The sequence below is a fragment of the Trichoderma evansii genome, assembly GCF_050947405.1.
Source record: "Trichoderma evansii strain SZMC 28006 chromosome Unknown GGI43scaffold_4, whole genome shotgun sequence".
Classification (NCBI taxonomy): domain Eukaryota; kingdom Fungi; phylum Ascomycota; class Sordariomycetes; order Hypocreales; family Hypocreaceae; genus Trichoderma; species Trichoderma evansii.
Genome location: NW_028145202.1, coordinates 1,239,415 through 1,262,920, shown reverse-complemented (window position 1 = coordinate 1,262,920; position 23,506 = coordinate 1,239,415). Strand labels below are relative to the sequence as shown.

General features: G+C 48.9%; 8 protein-coding genes across 8 annotated transcripts; 3 read left to right on the top strand and 5 right to left on the bottom strand.

The window, feature by feature from the left end:
* Nucleotides 1–397: 397 nt before the first annotated feature.
* On the bottom strand, nt 398–1,883 carry GGI43DRAFT_292126 (phosphoric diester hydrolase). The gene is made up of 2 exons (XM_083201405.1): nt 1,430–1,883; nt 398–1,340 (listed from the first exon to the last, which is right to left on the bottom strand). Exons 1-2 carry the CDS (start codon nt 1,728–1,730, stop codon nt 667–669), a joined length of 975 nt encoding a protein of 324 aa, XP_083063391.1. The 5' UTR covers nt 1,731–1,883; the 3' UTR covers nt 398–666.
* On the bottom strand, nt 1,884–2,891 carry GGI43DRAFT_292125 (uncharacterized protein). Its single transcript, XM_083201404.1, has 2 exons — nt 2,468–2,891; nt 1,884–2,404 (listed from the first exon to the last, which is right to left on the bottom strand). Exons 1-2 carry the CDS (start codon nt 2,601–2,603, stop codon nt 2,037–2,039), a joined length of 504 nt encoding a protein of 167 aa, XP_083063390.1. The 5' UTR covers nt 2,604–2,891; the 3' UTR covers nt 1,884–2,036.
* Nucleotides 2,892–4,004: 1,113 nt separating this feature from the next.
* Nucleotides 4,005–5,979, top strand: GGI43DRAFT_381244 (uncharacterized protein; the record flags this gene model as incomplete). The annotated part of the gene is made up of 3 exons (XM_083203094.1): nt 4,005–4,031; nt 4,688–5,584; nt 5,647–5,979. 3 exons carry the CDS (start codon nt 4,005–4,007, stop codon nt 5,977–5,979), a joined length of 1,257 nt encoding a protein of 418 aa, XP_083063389.1.
* Nucleotides 5,980–6,197: 218 nt separating this feature from the next.
* On the bottom strand, nt 6,198–11,110 carry GGI43DRAFT_398226 (cleavage/polyadenylation factor CFT1). The gene is made up of 5 exons (XM_083205200.1): nt 8,936–11,110; nt 8,568–8,884; nt 8,334–8,507; nt 7,033–8,278; nt 6,198–6,964 (listed from the first exon to the last, which is right to left on the bottom strand). The coding sequence occupies exons 1-5, from the start codon at nt 11,007–11,009 to the stop codon at nt 6,453–6,455; spliced, it is 4,323 nt and encodes a 1,440-aa protein (XP_083063388.1). The 5' UTR covers nt 11,010–11,110; the 3' UTR covers nt 6,198–6,452.
* Nucleotides 11,111–11,435: 325 nt separating this feature from the next.
* On the top strand, nt 11,436–13,534 carry GGI43DRAFT_292082 (uncharacterized protein). The gene has a single exon (XM_083201403.1). It carries the CDS (start codon nt 11,576–11,578, stop codon nt 13,370–13,372), a length of 1,797 nt encoding a protein of 598 aa, XP_083063387.1. The 5' UTR covers nt 11,436–11,575; the 3' UTR covers nt 13,373–13,534.
* GGI43DRAFT_292079 (B-box zinc finger protein) lies at nt 13,534–15,145 on the bottom strand. The gene is made up of 2 exons (XM_083201402.1): nt 14,801–15,145; nt 13,534–14,725 (listed from the first exon to the last, which is right to left on the bottom strand). Exons 1-2 carry the CDS (start codon nt 14,890–14,892, stop codon nt 13,696–13,698), a joined length of 1,122 nt encoding a protein of 373 aa, XP_083063386.1. The 5' UTR covers nt 14,893–15,145; the 3' UTR covers nt 13,534–13,695.
* An 874-nt stretch (nt 15,146–16,019) lies between these two features.
* GGI43DRAFT_381240 (uncharacterized protein) lies at nt 16,020–17,027 on the bottom strand (the record flags this gene model as incomplete). The annotated part of the gene is made up of 2 exons (XM_083203093.1): nt 16,020–16,599; nt 16,705–17,027. The coding sequence occupies 2 exons, from the start codon at nt 17,025–17,027 to the stop codon at nt 16,020–16,022; spliced, it is 903 nt and encodes a 300-aa protein (XP_083063385.1).
* A 2,261-nt stretch (nt 17,028–19,288) lies between these two features.
* Nucleotides 19,289–23,252, top strand: GGI43DRAFT_421220 (histone acetyltransferase; the record flags this gene model as incomplete). The annotated part of the gene is made up of 2 exons (XM_083207915.1): nt 19,289–22,568; nt 22,624–23,252. The coding sequence occupies 2 exons, from the start codon at nt 19,289–19,291 to the stop codon at nt 23,250–23,252; spliced, it is 3,909 nt and encodes a 1,302-aa protein (XP_083063384.1).
* Nucleotides 23,253–23,506: the final 254 nt, after the last annotated feature.

Here is a 23,506-nt window from a genome sequence, read left to right as displayed (position 1 = left end):
CAACTATCGATGTTTGGTAGCTTTTACTCTAGGACAGCGCAAACTGTATCAAAGAGATGGCAGAAAAGACGCTTTAGACGGGCTGCTTCTCATACGGTAGACTTGCATACGCTGTATTAGGTAGTATTCAAATTCCAAGGACATAGCGCTCCGCACAAAAGAAGCAACCAATGAACCACTTTTGCTCGGATTCGCCTGAGTACTGTTATGACTAAATGCACAAAGATTATTATTTACTATTTATCATTTTCTGCTCAGCTAGAGATGCGTTGTTTCCATGGAGACGTTTCACTATCTTGCATGTGGAGAAGTGGAAGCTGAACCCTTGCCCGCTGCGGCTGATAGACCCAGAAATGCAGCCCTGTCGTTTATCAGAGCACGTTGTGAGTTTCTCAATGTCAATGTTATTAAATAATGAATCTATCTAATGGATGATCTATAGTTTTCAAATTGGAATTCGATGCTCGGATTCTAGCAGAAATTAAAGTCAAGAAGTATAAGCAAGAACTCAGAAAATTTGGTGGCAAGGCAACAGCTGCTATCTAACCAGTGCGCAGCTGCTCTAGAATAACAAATCCAGTAAGCCACATGGCTTTCTAATGCTAATTAGTTTTTGATGCTTATAAGACCAGTAAAAGAAAAATGCGTATCGATGAAACATTTAAATCATAACCCAAACAGCGAGTTTGAAACGCCCTTTGAGGCCGTTGAAGCTGAATTTATACCCGTAGACAATGACAGATGGCTTACAACGTTACCAATTTTTACCTTGACTCCAGGCACCGGAATCTTCCATGATTTGAGAGACCGAAATTCGGCATCGTCAAACGCTTCTAGAGCTTTGTTAGACGCTTCGTCTACTTGGAGATTTAGAGCCCATCCAATGGAAATGTGGAATGCTTCGTCGGCTGAGTCTTTCCCTGGGCCCTGGTATAGAACAGGCTGACTGAACGACTCAACTGTGTCGTTGCATGTCTTCAACAAGCGCATAAGCTCTGGGTTGGACAATGCTGTAGCGCTCTCCAAGGCCAAAGAGCTTGCTACTTGGAGAACAAGAAACGTGCGGTTGGAATCGGGTGATTTAAACCATATCAGTCTTTTAGGGCTGACTGCAAACTGGTGCACGCTGCTCGTATGGATGGCAGACGAGATCTGCTCAAGGAACTGTTCCTTATTAGAAGTGGTTAATGAGATGGGCCTCGACAAGCTTATGTGGAGCGGCAATGGCGCCCCCAAATCGCTTGCCATAAAGCTGTGTAGCTTGATTTGACTGCCAATGTCCTCATTGACTCTGCTTATCAACTGAACCAGCTTCTCCTGTTGCTTAGCCAATGGATGCCCTAAATAGGTAGGTATCGTTAGCCTCTAAGCCAAACCACAATAGAACCAGGACGGTGAATGACGATGCAGTAGTATTAGCTTTACTTACACTCAACGTAGAGATGACTAGGCCAGTTGCCCACAATATGAGGAATCAGTCTCTTGCGGCCCTGATGCAGTGCTGGGTCATCTACAACGCTGTGACGAACAGTGGACGCATACAGGTCATGGAATGCTGCAGGCAGGGGTGGCAGGCTGGACTCGGACCTTGACGGAGCGCTCGGAGGGCTTAATTGGGCCCCGGAGCCATCCCGCCTGCGCCGTTTGGCCGGTGGTGCCGACAGCGCCTCTGGATTTTCGCTATCGGAACCCCCTGATGATGACGACGAGGAGTAGTCGACCAGAGCCATTGAAATGGGGCGTTTTGGTGGGAGGGAGCTGAAAGCCGTGGCAGGAGCCGAAATGTTCAAGGCGACAGCATGTCAAAAAGAGAGAAAGATTTAAAAAGTCATACAGCTTGTACCTCTGCCGTAATGAATAGATAGAAAAAGACAGTAAGATTAAACAAGCTGCCCAGAGTCCAGAGCAGCAAGGTCTCGAAAGACTGACTCTCCCTTGCAGGCACAGACACTCGGCGCACACGAAACACAGATCTATCTCCCCTTACATAAGCTAGCTTTCCCGTTCCGAGCTACCTTATCCAGGCCGTCGGGCTGTCAGTCCCAAAATAGCGGAAGCTGTGTGTCTTGCTTCTCTCTTGGCCGAAAATAGCGACCGGGAAGGCTGACGCAACTGACGTAAATGAAACGTGATCGCATCTCTTTCTTATCTTGAAGCAGAGACAGACAAGACGCCCTTGGAACTATTATGTCATTTGTGTGTAAAAAGTAACAATAGCTGTCTGGGGAAGAAGAAGAAAAAAAAGCCACACTGGCGTGACGCGGACCCTTGTCAGATAACAAACGTTCCTTTTGCAGCGTGCTCAAGTCCCAAGTTTTTACGAGCGGCAAGGAATATAGAGAGGGCTTGGCATGCTGAGGAAAGTATGCTGGAAAGCAATAAAAAGGCAGAATTCGAAACGATCCTCCGGATAATTAATCAGCTGCTTAGTGTGTGACAAAAGCTGTATCATTGCATGTATACATACCTAGATAGGTAGTGTCCTGTGTTAAAAGGTTGTTGGGTGACAAGACATGGGCCGCTGGCAAGGTTGATGAAAGAAGCAATCGCCGCGGGCACGATCTCCGTACAGTAAGACCGGAGAAGAGCTGATTAGCGAACATTTCCAATCGTCAATATCTCGTATGAAGAAGCCGTGTGCTGGATAGTAGCGATATTCGCCTTAATAGATACGTCGATACATGTAAATATTTTCTACTTGAGTAACATGCTGTGCTTTGATATTGGACCCTCACAAGCTACAACTTTAATAATAAAGCTTTGGGGCATGAAACATTGAGACAGTTAAAATCTCACTGTGCGGCCTGGCTCACATGGCATGTTCCCCTCTTTCAACAGACGCCCGTCAGAACAAAAGCCAAAATCAAGCCCAACTCCAGCTCCTGCGAATGGAGGCGTCTAGCTCCACTGCTCGCCATAATCTCCAAATCAAGCCAGTTACACCATCATGATACACATGATTCAGAGATTGATAAGAAATTTCACATAAAAAAAATGTAGGGCCCAGCCATGGCGACTCGGGAGGTTTTCAACATGGCGCAGTAAGACGAATACGACTGCTTAACTTATATACGCCAGCTACCATCCGCCAAGGGGCCCAGGCCCTTGTTTTGGTGCTGCTAGACACCTCCAATAGACTTTTCGGAATGGCATGCGGCGGGGTCAGAAGCATGGCATGGCATGGCATGGCATGGTATTATTGTTAGACTTGGTGCTACTGTAGGTCCCCTCAACTCAACACATGAACCTACATGGCACACTTTACCGCAACTAGCAGCGACATGGCCTCGGCCTCGCCACTTTGCCCGACTTGGGTCTCCTAGTTTCGTAGGCCTAATGTGGCCGCCTTTTTTGCTCTCTCACCGGAGAATTTACAAAAGAGGTGCCTGCAGCTGACGCGCGGATGTGAGCCAAAAGCTCCTCGCACTTTGTAACGGTCTGCGACTCAGTTTAAATAGCTCTTGCTCCCCCATCTAGTCTTAGAAGCTTTCCCCATCAACGTCAATCGTCTTCTCTCGCAGCTTCAGTCTTCTCGTTTGACTGTAGCTTGTCTTTGTTTCTGGACCGTTGCGACGCTGCTGCCTTCTTGGTGGTATTTCTCCTCATTCGCTTTCGTATTGATTGAGTAGCGTTGTGCCACCTACTGTTCACCTTGATACCACCAATAGGCCCAAGCCAGGTTTACGTTAGCAACACGGCATCCTTTCGTATAACACTACTAGCAGACTAATGAAGTAGTCTGCCTCCTCTCACTTTGAAGCTATAAGCACGCTTTTATTAGAAGCGTCCGAGAGAAGACGAGCTCGGCCGATTTGGTGTTGCGCCGTTCGTCCATCCACTTTTCCCCTCTGGCTGTCACTCTCACTCTCACCTCGTTCGTGGGTCAACTGTCAACGTCCGGACGTCCCGTCTATTAGTCGAAATCCACATTTAGAAAACCAAGAGATTTCCTTTCGCTGCGATATTTTCTCATCGTTCACATTACCATCATCTCATCTGCCAAAATGGATGACAAGTTTGATAAAGAATGGGTAAGCCTATTGCGATAAACAGCGCTCTCTTACTGCCATCATCGACACCATCTTCATGATCCTGCTTATTCGTTCCACCACCGATCTGCCGATTTACATCGTCCTCGCCCATCACCTTATGCCCTGCCAAGTTGCTCATCCGTCGTCCTCGCGTTGCGTTTCGTCACCTGCAGTTGATCAGCGCCGATCGCAAACCAGGGTATCCCAAGAGCGAAACCCTGAAGGACGCAAGGATGCCGGATTCCGCCCGCCCACCGAAACTGGTGCGCTGCGTTGCGTCACCAATTCGGCTTCAGCGGGTCATGGATAAAAAAAAGGGTTCAGGTGGACCTGGGCAGATCGGATGATGCTGCTTGGCCTGGCAGGCTTGATGGTGCTACCATTGTTCTTCATTGGTACCTTTATTCGTTGCTTATTTTCGATTTAGCAAGTCGATCGAGCCTTCTTCTGTTTTCGCTGCACTTCTTCTCAATGCTTTGTACATGAACCCTGTCAACCGCAAGCCATTTCGTCATTCCCCACTTCTCAACTCCATATATGAGGATGCAATGTAGCCATCGCATTGGAGCTTCCACTTACACTGGAATTAATCTAGCACGTCAATTGCGTGTCATAGCACTGAGAAACTTTAAAATAACTGACAGCTTCAACTCCAGGCCCGAAAGTATATTTTGGACCCTCTAACTGCTCCTGAGCCAAGCCAAGAAACTGGTCTTGGATCCTCTCACTATAACTACTATCGCGCATCTTTGCAAGCTCAGCCGTCTTCACAACACCAACATCGTCGCCACGAATCAAACTCAAATTCCAGCTCAAAACATCGATCTATGAGACACTCCGGCGAAACAATGCAGCCAGAAATGAGTGACCAGGCTGATAAATATCCCACACCACCACAATCAGGGAGCCCAAACCGGAAATTCCATCCGTCAAATCCATTCGCCTCATCAGAGGGATCGACTGATATGGTCGAAGACAAGACATTAATCTCTCCGCCTGATTCCCCCGACACTGACCGGGCGACACGAGCGCATCAACGCCAATCAATGAATAACTTTTCGCCGACCCAGAAACGAGGCCCTCGTTCAGATCCTGGCCACGGTCACAATCGCAGCCGCTCTCTCTATGAGCGCTTTCCCGGAGACTTGTCCCCCAGGCCCTTAGACATGATTAGGAACGATGCTCGGGCTGCTGAACGGCCACTGCGTCATCGGAAACGCGTCTCCGACGTCGATATGATCGATGCCCTTGATACGATCGGCGGCACCTATCATCACGGCGGACCATATGATGCTACGCTCATAAGTCGCAACTTGAATAAGAAATACTCGCCAGTCGCCGCGGTCCAGGATTCAAACATGGAAACTTTGCGAGCTACGCCTCGGGAATACATCATCGACAGTCTGGAGCGCCACCTGCCCCTTCAAGGGACTGCGACCGTTCCTTCTGGAGGCATGGATCTTTCCGGCTCCAGGATGAGTTACGAAGAAGGCCCTGACCTCATGCGGGAACCCGATGCCCCCGGTGGCCCATTCAAGCGCTGGGATTATTATGTAATACCACCATTCTCTCTTCCAGCAGAGGAGACCTTGAAGAAATGCTAACCCAGTTTTAGAAATATCACCCCGATGACCTCAAAGGAAAAGGAGAACCTTCTTATACCTTTGAAAAGGATTTGAAAGCAAAGAAGCGCGCCCAAAGAGGCGAACCAGATGAGATTGAAATGCAATCCGGCCTGTACAGTCGCAACGGTAACCCGAGTTCGTCCAAGCCCAAGCGCAGCATCAGCATCGCCTTCCACGGTAACTCTTCGTCCAGCGGCAACGCCTATAACAATAGCGACTTGCAGCGCCGGAACTCTACCGGTAAGAAGCTAAGCGATGGCCTGAAGCGACGATGGGGCAGTATTCGTGGGAAGACAAAGGCTTTGGTTGGCGAGTCTCAGTGAAAATGAATACTCTCAAATGACAATGACTACGCTGTGTATATGATTTATTATTTTTAAGGGACGGGCAAGGCTTTATGTGGAAATGATTTAAATACGGCGTTTTAGGCTATGAGATTGGTTCCAAGGGTATTGTGTGGTAACACATGTATTATAGAGCGCTGGATGGCAGCAGGTATTGTCTATTGGATGGAAATAAACACATTTACTGAAGAGTAAAATTCAAGTGAAAACAGTGAATCGATTTTTCTATCGCACCGAAGTTGTAAATCGGAAATAGGTCACGGTATACTATTCTTTCAACAATTACTGCTCTTTGTAGTTCGAAGTTCGTCCAAAGTCTTCATTTTATGGCTATATGATACGCTGTCAAGGCTATGTCCCATTCCTATCGCAGCCAAGTGACAAGTTTCAACGCTTAAGCTATATTCCATCTAACTGCCATGTGTATTCATATAAAACAAGGCTCGCCCATCTCAAATGTACGCAAGTCCACTCCATCCTAACACAGCCTCCAAATCTTCTCTCAACTCAATCGCGCTATCATATCCGCCCCTGCTTGCCACTTCAGCCCTCTTCGCGGCGCCTAGTTCATTCCATCGGGTCAAGATGGCACCATCTACGATGGCTCGGCCAGATGCAGCAGTTTCGACGCCCACTATGCGCGACATGCCGCCTCCGCCCTCGGGAGCGCGGTGTGCTCTGGCGTGGAGGCCGCCGTGGGGGACGAGGGCCGGTAAGAGCTGGTTGGTGACTGAGAGGAGCCGCCTATATGCCGATTCGGGTAGGGGCGTAAGAGCAGCTAAAGAGCCTGATGGGGAGGCGAGGAGGAGGACATGGGGCTGTGAGGTTGAAGAATCTTGAGAGACCGTGGCGGATTGTGATGCGGGAAGAGTGCGTGGTAGGAGGAGAGTAGAGGTGGGAGGGTTGGGAGTTACGCTGAAAGTGGTGCGGTGAAGTAAGAGATGGCCCTGAAGCGATTTGGGATCTTGAAAAGAAGGTTAGCATTGCCAAGTTTCAGTTACAGTCAGCCGTATTAAGGGTAAAGAAACTTACGTTCTGGATTGAATTCGAGAACATGGATGTCGCCATCCGCATCCACAGCAACCATCGACAAATCTTCACCATCAGGGAGGAAATCCGCCACCAGCAGCGGCAAAGATCCGCTGCTCTTGCCGAGCACCTTGAAAGTATACGGCTCTTCGGTATATCCAGCAAACCACAGTCCCTTAAACGCGTCTGCTATCAGACACAGGCCGGTGCCTGGTAACTCCCGTGCCGATGCTACGTGGCAGCTCATATCTAGGAAGGCTACCGGAAGCAATGAACCGTCTTCCTTTAGACCACGCACCATGCATTTCTGGCCTTGAGCCATCAGCATGAGGCCTTGAGTGCCAATTTCGGATAAAGCTGTCACGCCGCCTCGGGGAATTTCTTCTTTGGCCAGAAGCTTGAGTTTCTTGTTCGTCTCTGGTTTCCCCGGCTCAGGAATGACGGTTACGATGTCATAAACCTGCACGCGTCCTCGAGTAGGGAGATCTTCGCCCCTTGTCAGGGCAGTGCCCACTGCCAGAAGCATTCTACGTTCTTTCGTTTCCTCTGATACTTCGAGATGCAAGGTCTTCATGCACTCAATGGACTCGCCGGGCTCCATATCAATTGAGTGAATGACAGTCCATGTGATAGGGCTGATTAGCTTGAGAGTTCCTCTGACTGTTGAAGGGTGGAAGGAGAGTGTTTCTTTGGCCCACTCCTTATGGTAATCGTCATCCTTTGGCAGCTCGAAGCTCTCGGTGACTGCGCAGCCTGCTATGTAGGTTTCGGTGGGATGATGATAGGCAACGTGGCGGACGTCGTTTCCTAGCGGAACCTTCTTGACCGAAACGCCCAGCTCTGTTAGGTTAGTTTTGCTTGGCAGCTGTGTAACTCTTGCTATGCCCTCGGAATCTGAGTAGATGAACCCTCTATCACAGCCTTCGGTATTGAAAGTACTCATGCCGCGAACACCAAGACCCTGAAGTCCAATCACTCTGGGAATACTTTTGCTGCCCTTCAAGATGAAAGCTGGCGAAGGGCCCGGAAGAAACACGGTACTGTAGCCTCCCACATTTGCGCAGATCCTCAGGGGAACATAGCGCGGCTGCTGTGCGGTATCATCTAATGGATCTTCTACAGTGCTCTTGGCCAAGACAGCATTTGCCGATTTTTTAAAGAAGAGACTGTCCGATAAGGTGTGAATAGCTGAATCAGCCGGCAGGCGGATGGGTTCGTAAATGGTGAGATCATCAGTAGAGTGACGTAGCTAGAGGATCTTCTTGTTAGCTGTCATCAATCGTTGATAGGAGAAGGATTCATACAATCAGATAAGGAGAATAATGGACGGTATCTCCAAGGTCTGCCACGACAATTTCTGTGAGGGCTTCTCGTGAGGCTACTTTCTTGGCCACAAAATCGGCTGAGAGATGGGGAGGTATGGATGAGAGGCCTTCAGCTACATAGACAGGCTTTGAAAGATCTGGCAATGCATATATCTGTAAGAGTTAGCTTTCTGTAGTTGCGTATTTAAGCCTTCCTAGACAAGCGCCGCTTACATGTAGAGCTCCTGCGGTGTTCAGCAAGAACATCATAACCTCTTCACTTGATTTCTTAGCTGAATCGCCCTGATTTGGCTGAAAAACGCCCTTGGTGTCCTTGTAGAGACACCCAGCCGCCCACTTTGTAGATGTAAGGCCACTATCGGTCTTCTCTATCTCCTCAATCTCATTGTTGCTATCAATTTGTGCGAGGAAAACACTTGCGTCGTCACGAATGATAAGCAAGTAGGGGTCAACAATACTTGCACTGACAGCACGGGGTTCTGCGCCAGTTTCTTCGTCAAGCATAGGTAAAATTTGGATCAAGCTCAGATCTTGATATCAGTTAGCAGCCGCAATACAAATTTGGGCGTCATTCAACATACCTCCGTTATAGCACCGAACCTCCGATTTGAGCACCTGGATAACCACCATTTGATTTCCCATTGTGCCAGCTTCAACCGTAAATCCAGCAGCTGGCTCAAATTCCGTCTCTTTCAGCGTCTCAAAGCCCGCGGCCGTTAGTGCATACACGTCAGAGGTTTCGTAGCCATCCAGATCGACCTTGGCAACAATTATGAATTTGTCATATTGAATAGGAGCGTCGTAATCACCCGCCACAGCATTCGTGCCCAGTGATTTTGGAACTGGTTTCTTCACACACAATGTCCAAAACCCTCTAGCCTCTGGAAACTCAAATCGGCCAATAACTTTGGGCTGGATCTCGCGGTTGATAACTGCAAGAGAGCCCGCCTCTCCGCGCCCAACAGCACAAGCAAGTTGCAAGTCAGCTGAGACTCCTTTACTTAGACTAGCCTCTTCGCTATCGGGTAAAAAGGCGGACTGTCCACATGTAACGTCTTGTATCGGTGCAATACTGAGTAGGGTGTCGTGTATTCGAAAAGATAAATCACCAGACTTGACTGATCCTCCGTTGGCCGTTTGGTTAGGTTTAGTCGCAGCAGAGTCATCTCCGTATAAGTCATCGTCTTCTTCATCGTCTTCAAGGTCGAGTTCATCCACATCCAAAGCTAAATCTGTGTCTATCAGTCGAGATTTCCTGCGCTTTTCCTGCGCTTGCTTTCTCGACCATCCGAGTACGACTGAATCGCTAGTTTCACTCCCAAGGAAGAATGAATTCTTGCCTAGTCGAGAAATGCATGTGACTCTGCTCTTGATTATACTGCCACCACAATCCGTGCCCACCAGCTTGACACCAAGGCCAGAAACTGTTCGTCCATCAATCTTGAAAGAGATTATGCCTAGTCGGCCATCGTTTAATATTAAAAGTAACTCGCCATTTTCAATAGCAAGCAACTCGATAGCACAGTTTTCAAGGCGCAAATTCAGGTCTGACTGGTCGGTCAAGTTGAAAGATGTTGCCAGCTTGGCCATAGGATTGATAGCCACGCCATTTGGTTTTCCAGATTGGTCAACATGGATCAGCTCATTCTGCCCAACTAGCAACGCACCGCCAACAGGAGCAGGTAATGCGATGACTTTGTAAAGATCGTGCGGCAGACCAGTCACTGATAAAATGGTTGTCGATGCTCTCTGTTGTAGGTCTAGAGTAAACACTTTGTACGATAGATGGTCTTTTGAGCCTAGTGAGGAAGCAGGCGCTTGACTGGAAGATAGGACACCGAAAGTGGGCTCGCGATACTCATGCAGAAAAGTGAGGTGTACAGGGTGAAGCAGGCTCGGGTCTAAGAGGGGCAGACGCAAGACGAATGACGGGGTATAGGCTGCTTCTACATTGTTGCCATCTCCGTTGGCAGCTGTTGTATGTTCTTTAACTGGCCGAGGCCCGTCTAGATCCTCGTCCCAGTCCTCCATCTCTAGATCCTCTTCAGAGCGAGTAAATGGCAGAATGGCCAGGTTCCGAGTGCCGAACTTGAATGCGGCACATCTACTACCAGGATCTGCCTCAAGGTAGTTAACATACTCCCCAAAGACTTCCTCCCATGGTGATCCCTGCAGCTCTTCCTTTTCATAATAGTGGATGGAGATGGTCTCCAGCTCATTCTTCTTCGGGTCCCATTCAGCCAGACACATCTTTGCCGCCTTGTACGCCAGCAACAGAGCATCACCCCCCGATGCGGTGTTTTTCGTTTTCACCTTTGCCAGCCCAATGACGGTTCCTGCGAGTGGAATCTCTGCAATGAGCACCAGCTTCGTATTATTCGTCCGATCGGTTCGCATAAACATCGATTCGCCGCCGAGAAAGGAGGATTCGAGGCCATCGTCATCGTTTACTTGGCGGTCAAACCGCGTATCCGTGTCAATCGGTTGGCTGGGCTGGGATTCGGGGTCAAGCTCGGTCGAGATAGACTTGACTGTGAAGATCTGTAGCAGGGAGCCCTTTGCGACTACCAGATTGTTCGCGGTGGCAGATGTTAGAGGTAAGCTCAGGCATTGCGTAACGGCTGTGGGAGCCGTGAGCTCTGTGTAAACTTGCATTGCTGCAAGAGCATTTCCTCCGCCGTCTGACGAGCACGATTGAGTGTTGCTGCTATCAATCAAGACGAGGCCTGTCGCAAAACAATTTCCGTTGAGGTGGGTATGTTCTGTCCGGGGAGCTTTCGTTCAGGCCGGCAGTGGGCTAGCGGCCCTCCCTAGCGGATCAACGCGCTGCCGTGCCGGGTTGCTAGCAAACAGACATGTGCTGGCACCGGCTGTATTGGATACGCAAAACTAGGCTGTAGTACAGTGATAGCGCAGAGTAGCCACTACCCGGCAGTCCTTAGGCTGCCACTTCAGCTGCTGTTGTGGGGGCTTCCAGCTCTAGCTCAGGCACATCGGGTGCCTGAAGGAGCTCCAGAACAGGGAATGTAACGCTGAGACAGCTTGTGATGCTGCCATTGCGTCACAATCCAGACAAAGACAACGTCCGCCACGCGTTCCGAAAGAAATAACACTGAACCTTTACAACAACCCCAGAACAGATGCATCAAACTGGAATTTTCTTGCCATTCAGATTCATCAAAAATAGCACGCATAACGATTGAATCCACAAATTGCCCACCATGGCCGACGCAGGCCATGTCCAAGCCGGTCTAATATGGCTGGCCTACGCAGTCGCAGTCTCGCTATGCCTTGGCGCTGCAATTATCACGACATTTACGTGGCAAACGCCCATCGATCGCTCAGCGATGGTCAGCATCGTTGCTATCGTCAGTCTAACGTCTCTTCTCGCGACCGTCTTGCTTCTTCCTGTCGATATCGCCCTAGTCTCGTCTACTGGGTCTTCAAGCCTAGGCGCCAAGAAAGACTGGGCCACGCCAAAGCGAGTCGCAGATATTCTCTTGACTCTCAAGATCGTGTACTATTCGCTTTACAGCTTCGATGCTCTTCTCTGCCTCTTAGTAATTCCCTTTGCATATTTTTGGTATGAGGAATACGACGAAGTTGCTTTCGAGGAGGAGGGTCGCACGTGGAAGGGTCGCTTTTGGGCTGCCACCAAGTATACGCTGTTCTTCGTTGCTCTCACTGTCGTCCTCTTCCTTTTGGGATTCTTCGTCCCTGCAGCCGGTGGCGGTAAGGGTCACTGGGATCTCGATTATTATAAATCGCTGTTATCCCAAAATCATGGCGAGAAGGCGCTCACTTTTGCTCTTGGTCTTTTGGTAACACTCGGAACCTTCCTCTATGTTATCTACACCAGCGCTGGACTCGCTCTCATGCCCGTCTCTTTTATCAAATCAGCGCCCCCAATTTCGGCTCCTCAACTTTCAGCTACAACTGCTTCACAACTCGAGCAAAACCGAGAGCGCCAGCGCCAACTTGAGCTCCGCAATGCAGGCCGCGAAAACGGCATGCCTCGTAAGGATAGGAGGGAATTTGATGCTCTCGTCAGAGAGGAACAGACTTTGGTTCGGCGCGAACGCCTTGCTGCCGAAGCACTGGGCGAAGGTAAGAGTCGAGTATATCAAATTTGGCTCAAACTATGCGCACTTGTCAGACCAATCAAGATGCTTGGTGGAATTCTACTCTTGGTCTTAGCAATTGTGATTTGGATATCCATGTTCATCACAGGCATCGACAAGGCCAAGAATTCTGTCTGCAAGCAGCGTTGTGGTTACATCCTTGGTCAAGCTCACCTCTTCCAGCCAATGAATTGGATCTTCTTGAAGGCCGCTAAAGCATTCCCTGTCGATTACATATTGATGGCTTCACTGGTCCTCATTCTCTTTAGCAGTTCCATCTCCGGAATTGCTGCCGTCGGTATACGGTTCCTCTGGATCCGAATCTTCCAGATCCGCAGAGGCAGAACAGCCCCGCAGGCCCTTCTCATTGCGACGGTCATGCTCTCGCTTATCACATTGGCCATCAATTACGCCATTGCTATGTTTGTGGCTCCGCAGTATTCGTTTTACGGAACCCAGACGTTTTGCACAAACGAGCCGGCGTATCCTGGGGCCCAACCTGACTGCAAGAATCATCCAGATTTGATTCGCCCCTGCTCTGAAGCTCTGGATTACAAGCATGCCAAAGACGTGTGCACTCCATCTATGATGTCTACCTTTTTAAATCGTATTACCATCACTTGGCCACTTTTCGGTATCATCGATTTCTGGGCACAGTATGTGTTCATGGGCATTTTCCTCATCGTCTTCATCACGGCGCTAGTGCGAACTCCCAGAGTTAATATGGCTGAGATTGATGAGTTTGCCGAGGCCGATGAAGAAGAAAGCCTTCTCGCCTCGACCAGCCGCCGTTTCGGTGCGACTTGGCAAGACGTCAGGGGACAACCCAGGCAGTCCGATAGAGGCTCAAGGAATGGGCCTGTACTGATTCGAGGTTCACGGCCACAAGGCAATTAAACAGGATAACAATTTTTACAGCGTATTTTTATTATTTACAGCTTTGAATTAGGTTCGGGAAATTGGGTTACTCAGATTGTCTTTGACGGTAAATGGGAATTGGTTTCGGGTTATGGCATAGCACGGCTTGGACATGGGAAGTTCGGAGTCAACATCGGCGAATACTCCATTATTGGTCTGTTTATCATGGGAGAGGCGTGTACAAATTGCGAAAGTTAAGAGACGCCTAGCCACAAAGATTCTTTACAGACGTGCCGGCCTGTCTCAATTTCTTTTATTCTTTTTTTTCTTCTTTTTTCTTTTAATCTTTGTTTAGTGGAATATCAAGCCCCTAGCGCTACCTTTGCTTGGTCCTTTTTCTTTGCTCTTGTGAACTGAACAGCTTTATGGCTTCTATCATCAAACGCAGCTGCAGGCCCGATATGCATCTCCCTCCAGCAGCGCGTACAGTAAGGATCGTCATCACAACCTAAACAACGTAGCGTAGCGTCATTAAGACAGACGGTGCACCAGCTATCGATATCGTCATCTGTGTAATCTGTCTTGCTGGTAAGTCGCTTGACAGGCTTGTCACCTGCAGAGGGCTTAGAGCTAGGAACAGAGGGAAGGGAAAAGGAGTCGTCAGTGTTGGGAGCTCGGAGAGCAGCCATACGAGCTGTTATATCATCCATATCGGCTGTGACGCTGACACGTCGAGGAGAAGAAGCAGAGAGATCGTCCAGATTAGAGGGGAGCGATGGTATGACAAAGTCTGTATTGGCGGTGTTGCTCTCTCCATCGTCTTGCTGGTCTTCTGTCTGGTGCTGCATTGTAGAGTCGGCTTCATCGTCTGCATTTCCGAGAGAGCCTTCAAGCTCTATTTCATCCTTGAGCCTGGCGATGACATCGTCTGCTTTCTTTTGCATACGCTCGTCATCAGAATCGTCTGAATCTTCGGCGTCCTTCTCATGCCCTCCTTCATCTGCATCATCTTTCGGTACAGATAGTGACAGTTCTTCTAACAGCGCCCTGACTTGCTCATCACTTGGCTCCGCAATAGGATTCTCATCGGGGCTGACATCGCCAAGCAGCTCCTCCAACGTCTGATCATCGGTCGAGAACATGAACTCCGCATCCTCGTTATCTTCCAGTTCAGCTGGCTTCTCTTGAGATGCCGGTTTTCCGGCCTTGGCAGACCTTGATTCTGACGATGATGGGGCCACTACCCTGGTAGTTGTCTTCTCCGTTTCGAAGGAACTTTGTCCTGGTGATGAGGCTGAGCTGCCATCCTGGGCTCGCAGGGACTTTAACCGAGCGGCTAGTGTGTCTTCTCTGGTTGCTGGTTTTGACCTTTCAATCACATCTACATTGAACCTGCAAATGTTTTAGCATTCCATCTTTGCTTCGTTTGCTGAGAGTACGCCTGGCGGTTGAAATATCATCTCATACTTTATCAGAGCTGCTTGACTTGATGCGCCGGAGCTTGAACCCCGCAGCGCTTGTAGACGCTCTAACAGCGACTTGTCTATATCACCGGGCATTGCGTAGGTAGATTTAACACAAAATCATTAAAATTATGTTGTTTTATTTTCGTCGTGAACAAGTCAAACATGCAGTGTCCCTCCATAAAAATTCAAGCACGTTATCATCTGTGCCCATGTGAGGTGATTTGGTAAAAAGCATGCTCAGTCGGCACGGCAGCCCGGCGCGCAAAGTCACGCGCCAAGCTGATGCTTTACTTAAGCAGATATCCTCACCGCGCTGCAAAGTTTCAGAAAGCCTATCCATGCTTTTCTTTGTCTCCATTTTCTTCCGTTTTTTAGCATCTTCATGGCCATGACAGCGAGCGAAATAAAATTTCAATTCAAAATCAAATATACAATCTAGCAAGCACAGTCTTTAGAACTAGTGCAAAGTATCTTCGGATATCGATTGGAGTTATCGATGGAGGTGAAAGAAAGCCTTCAGGTATGCCTTGTATAGCCTAAACGTCACTGCATACTAAAGCCTGTAAATATGCTCCAATGGTAAGGTGATATGCACTCCGCATGCATCCAACTCAACTTGCATTAAGCTTATTGGCAAGACTACGTAGCAATCCACCAACCGGGAATGAAATTTGGTTGAATAAAATGTATGACGATAACAGTTGCCACCTATTCATCCGTCGAAGTCCGTACTCTTTCATGATTATTGAGCATCACCTGGCAAGCATCGCCTCCCTCAGTGGTCAGCCACTCCGGAGTTGACGGACGAACTTCATCACCTGCGTGGTATAGATTAAAGAGCACTGCCACGTTTAATGACCTCTATAGTTATTACATTCAATGTTGGGTATTAGCTCTAAAGCCGGTCTAAAGCCGCCCCTAAAACTTAGGTATGTATTCCAAATCATCAGCCCAGCACTCTAAATCCCCAGCGATGGCCGAAGCGCAAAACCAACACAAACTATAATTCCAAATAAGCATCTGCCGTAAGAAGTGAAAGCCCAAAGAAGCGCCAAGCCCATATCGTCACCATTAATTTTTATAGCACATCAAGCGTGGCGTTCGGTATTCGTAAGAACCGTAAAACATAAATGTAGAGAAAGAAGAATTCCAGAATCATGAAATAAGCATTAAAAATAAGCAAAGTAAAGCAAAAGCACTGATCAGTGAGCTTCGTAGTCTTATGCCAAGAAGACAGCAACAAGAACAGCAGCAACAGCGGGCCAGAAACCAATCATTTGAGCCACAGTTCTCATGCTGGTTGCGCCTGAAGAGTTTGCATTGGGGTCGTCAGCTGTCGTGCCGTTAGGCAGAGAACCATTGATAAGAAGGCTGTTCGTGCCATTGACAATGGCTACATTGACGACACTCTTGTTGAGGGCATCGTAGCTTCCATTTCCGACAAGACTGACAAAGTATTCGGTGTTGTTGTTGTCGTCGCAGCCACAGACATCGTATGTGCCACATCCACAAATGACCCTCAAGGTCTCATTCCGGTTGCTGGATTCGTTGTGGAAGCGGTATTCGTCGTGGTAAGGGTACAAGTAGGCACCGTACAGCCAGATTCCAGGCCAAAATGCGAGACCAGCGGCACCTGCCAGAAGTGCAATTGGGAGGATGCCTCCTACAGGGCTTCGAGAACCGGCGCGGTAAGGAGTTCTCGCGCCGCCGCCGTAGAACTGGCCGCCGCCATATTGTGGTCTAGGTCCGCTGCCTCCAGCAGATGAGCCCCCGACGTTGGAGGTGGGAGATCGATTTCCACTGTGATGATGGTTAGGTCGTTTGTGTGAATAATATGGCAAGGAGAATCTGGAGGCCTCAGAAGACCCAGAAAACCCAGAGAATCCATCCTAGGGAGAAACATACGAACTGCCAGAGCTGCCAGAGCTTCCAGAACCACCTTTGGTACCACTGCTTCCGCTGCCACTGCTTCCGCTGCCACTGCTGCCACTGCCGCCACTGCCACTGCTTCCACTGCTACCACTTCCTCCACTGCTTCCGCCCTTTCCACCGCTACCTCCACTGCCTCCTCCTCTTCCACCACCGCCGCCGCCGCCCTTGCGCTTGAACAAATCATGCTCATCGGATTGAGACGTGCCTTCTATCCTGACCACATGTCGAGGGCCGATGGTGCTGGCTATGACAGTGGCTAGGAGAGTAGCAAGCAAGAGAGTGAGGTTGAATCTCATGGTGCAAAGCTATAGCAATGCTGCTGAAAATGTTAAACAAAGCTACCAGTATGAGTAGTATGCAGGGTCAAGAAGTGGAACTAAAAGAGAACGAAACAGCACCAAGGGACTTGTGCAACGCTCAGGTTATATAAGGGAGGTACTATGACTGATGGCGCCGAATTAAGCGGCTTGGCATCACAAAGGAAAGCCCAGGCCAGGTCTGGGGCGGTCGGGGTTCTACAAACAGCCGGCGCACGCCAAAAAAGTCAGCTACTTATTGAACATTACGTCGAGCAGACCCAGCCACCAGGGTTTAGGGAGCGCCATGCAGATACTAGAAAAGGCAGTGAAGTCGCACTTTAGCTGTGTTTGGCTGGATGGAGCGCGCCAAATTTTACTCCGAACGCCAGGTTACATGCCGCTCTGTGCCTTGCGTCTGGGCTTGAGCCTTACCCGCCTTCCCAACAGCCTTGCGAGCAGCCTTGCACTCTGTAATCTTACTGTATAACTTTCAACGTCAGTGCGTAATGGCGCCTGTGAGGCGTTTGAACGTGGCTAAAGTTCTTGGCATAGGTCCGTGTAAGTGCGCAGTGTTCAGGCAAGTTTGCGTCATGTCATGGTGATCCAGAGCTGGGCATATGGAATACGCTCGCTCTTTAGTCTCTCTTACTGCATGCGCCAACAATTTGAAATACTACCAAGCGGGGACAGAAAAACAGGGAATGCGAGAATTTTGAACACACATCGCAAGATTATGCACATACATGATCAAGAGTAAAGTGGTGTAATAGGTGTTCATGTTATAGTTTTGTACGCACTTATTCACTTTGCCATCCTTGTTTTTCTGTCCCTCGCTTGGCTACTGCTCCAAGCACGTAGGTAATAGTAAGCACTTATACAAATCGGAGGCGGTGTGGATGACGCTTTACCGCATCTCAGAACAACGAAGAGAGTCTAGTAAGATCAAAGAATATTCCTGAACGAGAGAAAGGCTTTATCTGTATTTGCAGATCAAGGAGGTCCACACGCGCGTGCATTAGCTTCATGTCTAATGGCACTTCAGCGTGCGGGGCGATTTCCAGAATAGTACATATTTTACACCTGCGTGCGGAGTCTATGGAAAAGGGCAAAGATATAGACAAGTCGAGGGATAGTCTGGAGAATAGTCCGCGAAATCTGAAGGTATTAACTAACACGGCAACATTATTACACAGCATGTGAGGGACAAATCCATGGACGCCGAAATAAATGGAGATGCCTCCACCTTTCCTCTCTTGCTCACTGTTCATCGCCGCTGTTTGATAACATGTTTCAAAGTTCTTACACATTCTAGGCTTTCGCTCTTTGTCTTTATTATACAATGCTTAGCCATTCTTCTAATCCTCCAATAGGGTGGCAAGGGTATGACGGCAAAATCGTAGCATCAGCTAGTCAACAAGTAAGATCGATCGCCCCATGGCTGTGTAACTAGGTGGAAGCAGGAGAGTTTTCCACCTTGTGTATTGTTGGATCTTCTTCCGGCTAGTTACACAGGTAGTTTCTAATTGGATGCTCATTCAGAATTGATAGCAAGAACCTTGAGTTCGAAGCACGTAGTTTCTGCTTGACGTAGTCTCTTATTTACGAATTGTTCGGTGAAGCACCCTCGTATAAGTGAGTCACCAGATTGGAATTTTTAGTCCATTTTTCAATCATGAATTCTATTGTCGTGTGAGTTTATTAGCTTCTACCTATATCAGAAAGTTTGTGATTTGCTCTTCGGTCTTCGGTCAGTAGTATAAGAATGTCAGTGGGGCCAATAGCCACGTATATTAACACGAAACCACCCTTGCTTTCTACCATGGAGAATAAGAATAGCCATTTGAATAAACAGCCCCCAATGAAATTAGGGAATAAATAGAAGATTATACTGAAATCCGAAAATTTCTTGTTGCAACACTACTATTCATTATCAGCACCGCCAGCATTGTTCTCATCCGTTTGCAGAGCGGCACTTGCTTTTAGGCTGAAACCCGTGCGCACGGACCAGCGCATCGGATGACTCAGCGCTTTCCGCATCTTCTGCCGAAGAGCCACCTCCAAACAACCTCCAAGCCAGCTCAGCAGATGCTCACTTTCAGCTTCCAGAAGAATATCTTACCCGCACCCCTGTCCGACCGGATCGCTCGATCGCAGAAGCCGTACGACCAACATTTCAGTCCATGAGAAGCATGATTTAGACCCTCCAAGTCCATAAACCTCTCGGAGGACGCTTTGAGGGGAGGTGGCGCGTCGCGATCATGCCCGACGATATCGAGTTTTCGTCCTTTGACGAGAATGACTGGAAAGCCCAAGATGCCGCGGACGAACGTGAGATTGCGCGGCTCCTAGATCAGGGCCAAAATGGCACCAGTGGTGGACTGAAGCTTGACGATACCCCCTTCGATCAAACCAATAAAGCAGATGACGCAGAAGATTTTGAGGATATCAGCGACGACGACCTTCCGGATGAAGAAGAACCCAGTGCAGGCACTTCGCTTGAGGTACCTGGGCTGACAGACGATGGAAATACAAGCAATGATGCAGACGATCTCTTTGGAGAAGGTCCTTCTTCTCCAATCGACCTCATTGATGGACCAGCTTCGCCCGCTCCCCATGTACGTGACGCTGAGGCAACCGATGATTCGCAGGCCATCAGCTCAGGCATCAGCTTTGGAGCTATAAACTTCGACCCCGACCCTCATCTCAATGGCGCAGATAACCAGGATCCCGACATCCCTGCTCCTGCTGAATCAATCGGAGACTTGCTCAAGGCAACATGGCCGGCATACAAAAAGGGCCATATTCTTACCTGGAGTGAGCTGTTACCAGCGAAGAAAGCGACATGGAAGGAGAAGAAACCACTAAAGAAACCGAAATATCTTGTAACGAGCAAACTGAGCCTCGACTTGGCTCCTGATGATGAAAAGCTATTTCGTATTCCTGGGCCGGCAAGTTCAGCTACAAAGGCGAAGCCGCTTGAACTGGCGATTAATGGTCTTGTCCATTGCAGTCTCGCGGGTGATGGCCGCGAGGAAGATACTGCGCAATTTGACATCGACCCTGATTCGGACACAGAAACTGTCATGGGCTTCACATTGCGTGACATTGAGTTAGCATGCGAAGATTGGAATGTCCATATTGACAGCGTTGAAAAGAACTTTGCGGCCCAACAGTTGGCTGCAGAGCAGGCAACGTTGTCACAAAAACGCCACATTGAGGAAGCCGACCAGGATGATGAATGGGACGCTGAGTTTTTGATGGACATCGCAGACGATCCCCAACCACGTCAGAAGAAGCGCAAAGCAATCAAGCTCGGCTTGCCAGAGATTCCCCGCTACACTGCACCTTCGTTCGATAATTTTGAAGACGCAACTCGACGAGGCGCAAAGCGCGTCCATTTGGATACCAGCGACCCACACCTTCTGCTGGAGACTGAGTCATATAATCCTAACAAAAGACCGCGACAAGAGGCCAAGATGAAGCGTATGGCGAATGGGAATATGGGCCGGGATGTCTCTCAGCGTTTCAATCTCTCCAATGATGAGGCGTATGAACTTTTGAAAGAAAACCACCAAAGCAAAGTTCGTGCCACACTTGGAAATATTTCTGTTGAACATGGTATGCCCGCTCTCAAGCTTTCATGGCCTTATTATAAAGTCAAGCTGGGTGGGACGACGGATGAATATCATCGTCCTCGCTTCCGTTACAAGAAAAGCGTGGGGCATACTGTCAGGTTCGAGAAACCTCTGCATTTCAAGCGAAAGCAGATGAAGGGTAAAGCGCATGAGATTTTCCTCAAATCGAGGGACTTGAGCATGTGCGACAATTCTGCGGCCGTGCTATTCGAATACTGCGAGCCGAGACCAAGAGTGTTGAATGGCTTCGCCATGGGTAGCAGGCTTATTAATTATTACAGGCGAAAAGAAACCAGCAATGAGGAGGACCAGCTCGCAAAGCTGGAGTTGGGCGAATATCGCACGCTTCTGCCGGAAGATCGGTCGCCATTCTCACTTTTTGGTACTGTCGACCCTGGTGAGGTAGTACCAACACTCCACAATGAGATGTATAGAGCGCCAGTTTTTAAACATACTCCTCGAAACACCGATTTTCTCATTGTTCGCAGTACTACGGGCATTGGTGGCGCCAAATGGTACATACATAAAATTGATCACATGCATGTCGTCGGCCAGACATTTCCATCTGTTGATGTCCCTGGACCTCACAGCAGACGGGTAACAAATGCGTCAAAGAGTCGAATGAAGATGCTGGCGTTCAGAATGATTAGACACAGTCGATCAGACAACTGTCAGCTATCCGATATTACTAAGCATATTGCGGAGTCTACAGACACTCAAAATCGACAGAAGCTGAAGGAGTTTCTTCAATATGACAGAGATAGCAAAGAGAAGGGAATGTGGCGCCTCAAGCCTGGAGAGATACTTCCAGATGAGAACACCATCCGTGCAATGATCAAGCCTGAAGAAGTCTGCCTTCTTGATGCTATGCAACTCGGCATCAAAGAGCTTGAGGATGCCGGCTACGATCCTCGCAATGCTACCATTGATGATGAGGCACAAGGACTTGATGCCGATGACGACGAGGATGATGATGGCGAAGGAAGTAAAATCGTCAAGGGAGCTAAAAAGATTGCTGAAAAGCAAGAAGAGACACTCGCCGATAAAATGGCGCCGTGGAAGACAACCAAGGCATTCATAGACGCATGTGCCCAGAAAGCTATGCTTCAACTGCACGGTGAAGGAGACCCTACTGGCCACGGTCTTGGTTTCAGTTTCATCCGAACATCTATGAAGGGTGGCTACATAGAAGCCGTTCAGGGACCGCTGGCCACCTCGGCAGACGCGATGGAACGTGAGAAACGTGCGAATGGTGGGCATGCGTATAACGTCAAGAAACAGCAGGCAATGTACGAAGAAGGCATTCGTGAGATCTGGGACAAGCAGAAAGCAACCCTTTCAGACCCTCAAGAACACGACGTCAACGATATTGCGACGACAGAAGACGAAGACGATCGATTCAACGTCCAATCAGTAGCCACGCCGGCCATATTCGACGACGGAACCAGCCAGATCAGTGGCTTAACCTCATCTAGCCGCCATCCAAAACGAACGATTCGAATTACGAGAGAAGTAGAGCTCGCAGACGGCACGACGCAAACGAGAATAGAGATTGTCCACGATCCAGTAGTCATCTCACAGTATATCAAGCGGCGAACTGAAGCCGACTTGGAAATGCGAGAGTATGTGAAACACATTGTCCGCTTTCAATCCCTAACATCAAGGAAACCGCCCAAATCTTGGTTGAAATTACCCGTCTCAGTCAGAGCACTTCATCGGTGGTCAAGACTCGCAAAAACATATCTTAGGAAACAGCCTCCTTCATATGGATTGGGCTCGCCCGATTCCGTGGTTGATGTTGTTGGGTTGGAGTTTAGAGCGCCGGCTTACGTATATCTTTCTACAGTATCTACAGCGCCAGGCCTACGGGCAATGCCGATCATGACCGTCTTGCAGGCCTTCGGTAAGTTTCATGCCTCTTATTGCACAAGTGCAAGTTACTCACATTTGTTACGTAGCATCAAAAAGGAACTCGAGCGGCTGGAGAAGAACAAAGCCCGACGACAGGCTCGAGAACAGCAAAAGGAATTGCATCAGAAAGCTAGCGCCGGCGACGCAGGGTCTCCTGGAGCCGATAAGATCCCTACAGGGACTACCCGCAAGTGTGCCAATTGTGGACAGGTTGGACACATCAAGACTAACAAAAAGTACGGTAATCCCTACTTGTTTACCTCCTACGTCACCACCCCCTCGTTTGTCTTTTGATTGGTGGCAGTGTGCCAGAGAGCTGGAAAACGGCGCCAGTAGTGCCGGCAAGAGAAACAGGAAGAGAAAAAGCATCCTTGCCCGTAAGCTTAAGCAATCTGACATGCAAGCTCGAAGAGAAGAGCGAGCGCGTCTGACAAAGCGGAAAGTCGGCAACGGACAGAGCCAGAAGGGACGAAATGAAGAAAAACAGCGCAAGGCGCAAGAAGAGCTAGACAGAGATCAAGCGATTCGCGAGGAAAGGGAGCAACTGCAGATACTCAAGCGAGAGCTGCAAGAAAGAGCCCGTCAAGAAAGAGAAGAAAGACAAAGGCAGGGTGAAGGAGCCCAATGCTTCTCTAACCGGCCGTGGTGGAGAGCTGCAGCTGACAGATCTCACTGATCACAACCGCTTGGCCGCTGGTGCATTTGCCATCTCCGGCTCTCTTCTGTCTAACCTTGCCTTTTCTATTTCAATTTCTTTAAAGTTTTTCCCGCAAGAAGCTTCTATTTTGCTAACTTGTTGCTCCTAAGATTATGTCCTTTGCTTAACGGCACGATGAAAGCGGACAACGGCGCATCAGAACACGGTGGCTTTGGTAATTACAATGCCCCCACAGGTGGCGCGGGATCTCCGATTTAGAGATGACATCGATC

Excerpts from the sequence above, each read along its gene's own strand:
- GGI43DRAFT_292126 (XM_083201405.1), bottom strand. The coding sequence starts at position 1,730 with ATGGCTCTGGTCGACTACTCCTCGTCGTCATCATCAGGGGGTTCCGAT. Across the intron at positions 1,341-1,429 it reads TAGTCATCTCTACGTTGAGT|GGCATCCATTGGCTAAGCAA; the intron begins GTAAGTAAAGCT and ends CTACCTATTTAG.
- GGI43DRAFT_292125 (XM_083201404.1), bottom strand. The coding sequence starts at position 2,603 with ATGTTCGCTAATCAGCTCTTCTCCGGTCTTACTGTACGGAGATCGTGC. Across the intron at positions 2,405-2,467 it reads ACAGGACACTACCTATCTAG|GATCGTTTCGAATTCTGCCT; the intron begins GTATGTATACAT and ends AATTATCCGGAG.
- GGI43DRAFT_398226 (XM_083205200.1), bottom strand. The coding sequence starts at position 11,009 with ATGCAAGTTTACACAGAGCTCACGGCTCCCACAGCCGTTACGCAATGC. Across the intron at positions 8,279-8,333 it reads ATTATTCTCCTTATCTGATT|CTACGTCACTCTACTGATGA; the intron begins GTATGAATCCTT and ends AAGATCCTCTAG. Across the intron at positions 6,965-7,032 it reads TCTCGAATTCAATCCAGAAC|ATCCCAAATCGCTTCAGGGC; the intron begins GTAAGTTTCTTT and ends CTTCTTTTCAAG.
- GGI43DRAFT_292082 (XM_083201403.1), top strand. The coding sequence starts at position 11,576 with ATGGCCGACGCAGGCCATGTCCAAGCCGGTCTAATATGGCTGGCCTAC.
- GGI43DRAFT_292079 (XM_083201402.1), bottom strand. The coding sequence starts at position 14,892 with ATGCCCGGTGATATAGACAAGTCGCTGTTAGAGCGTCTACAAGCGCTG. Across the intron at positions 14,726-14,800 it reads AGTCAAGCAGCTCTGATAAA|GTTCAATGTAGATGTGATTG; the intron begins GTATGAGATGAT and ends AAACATTTGCAG.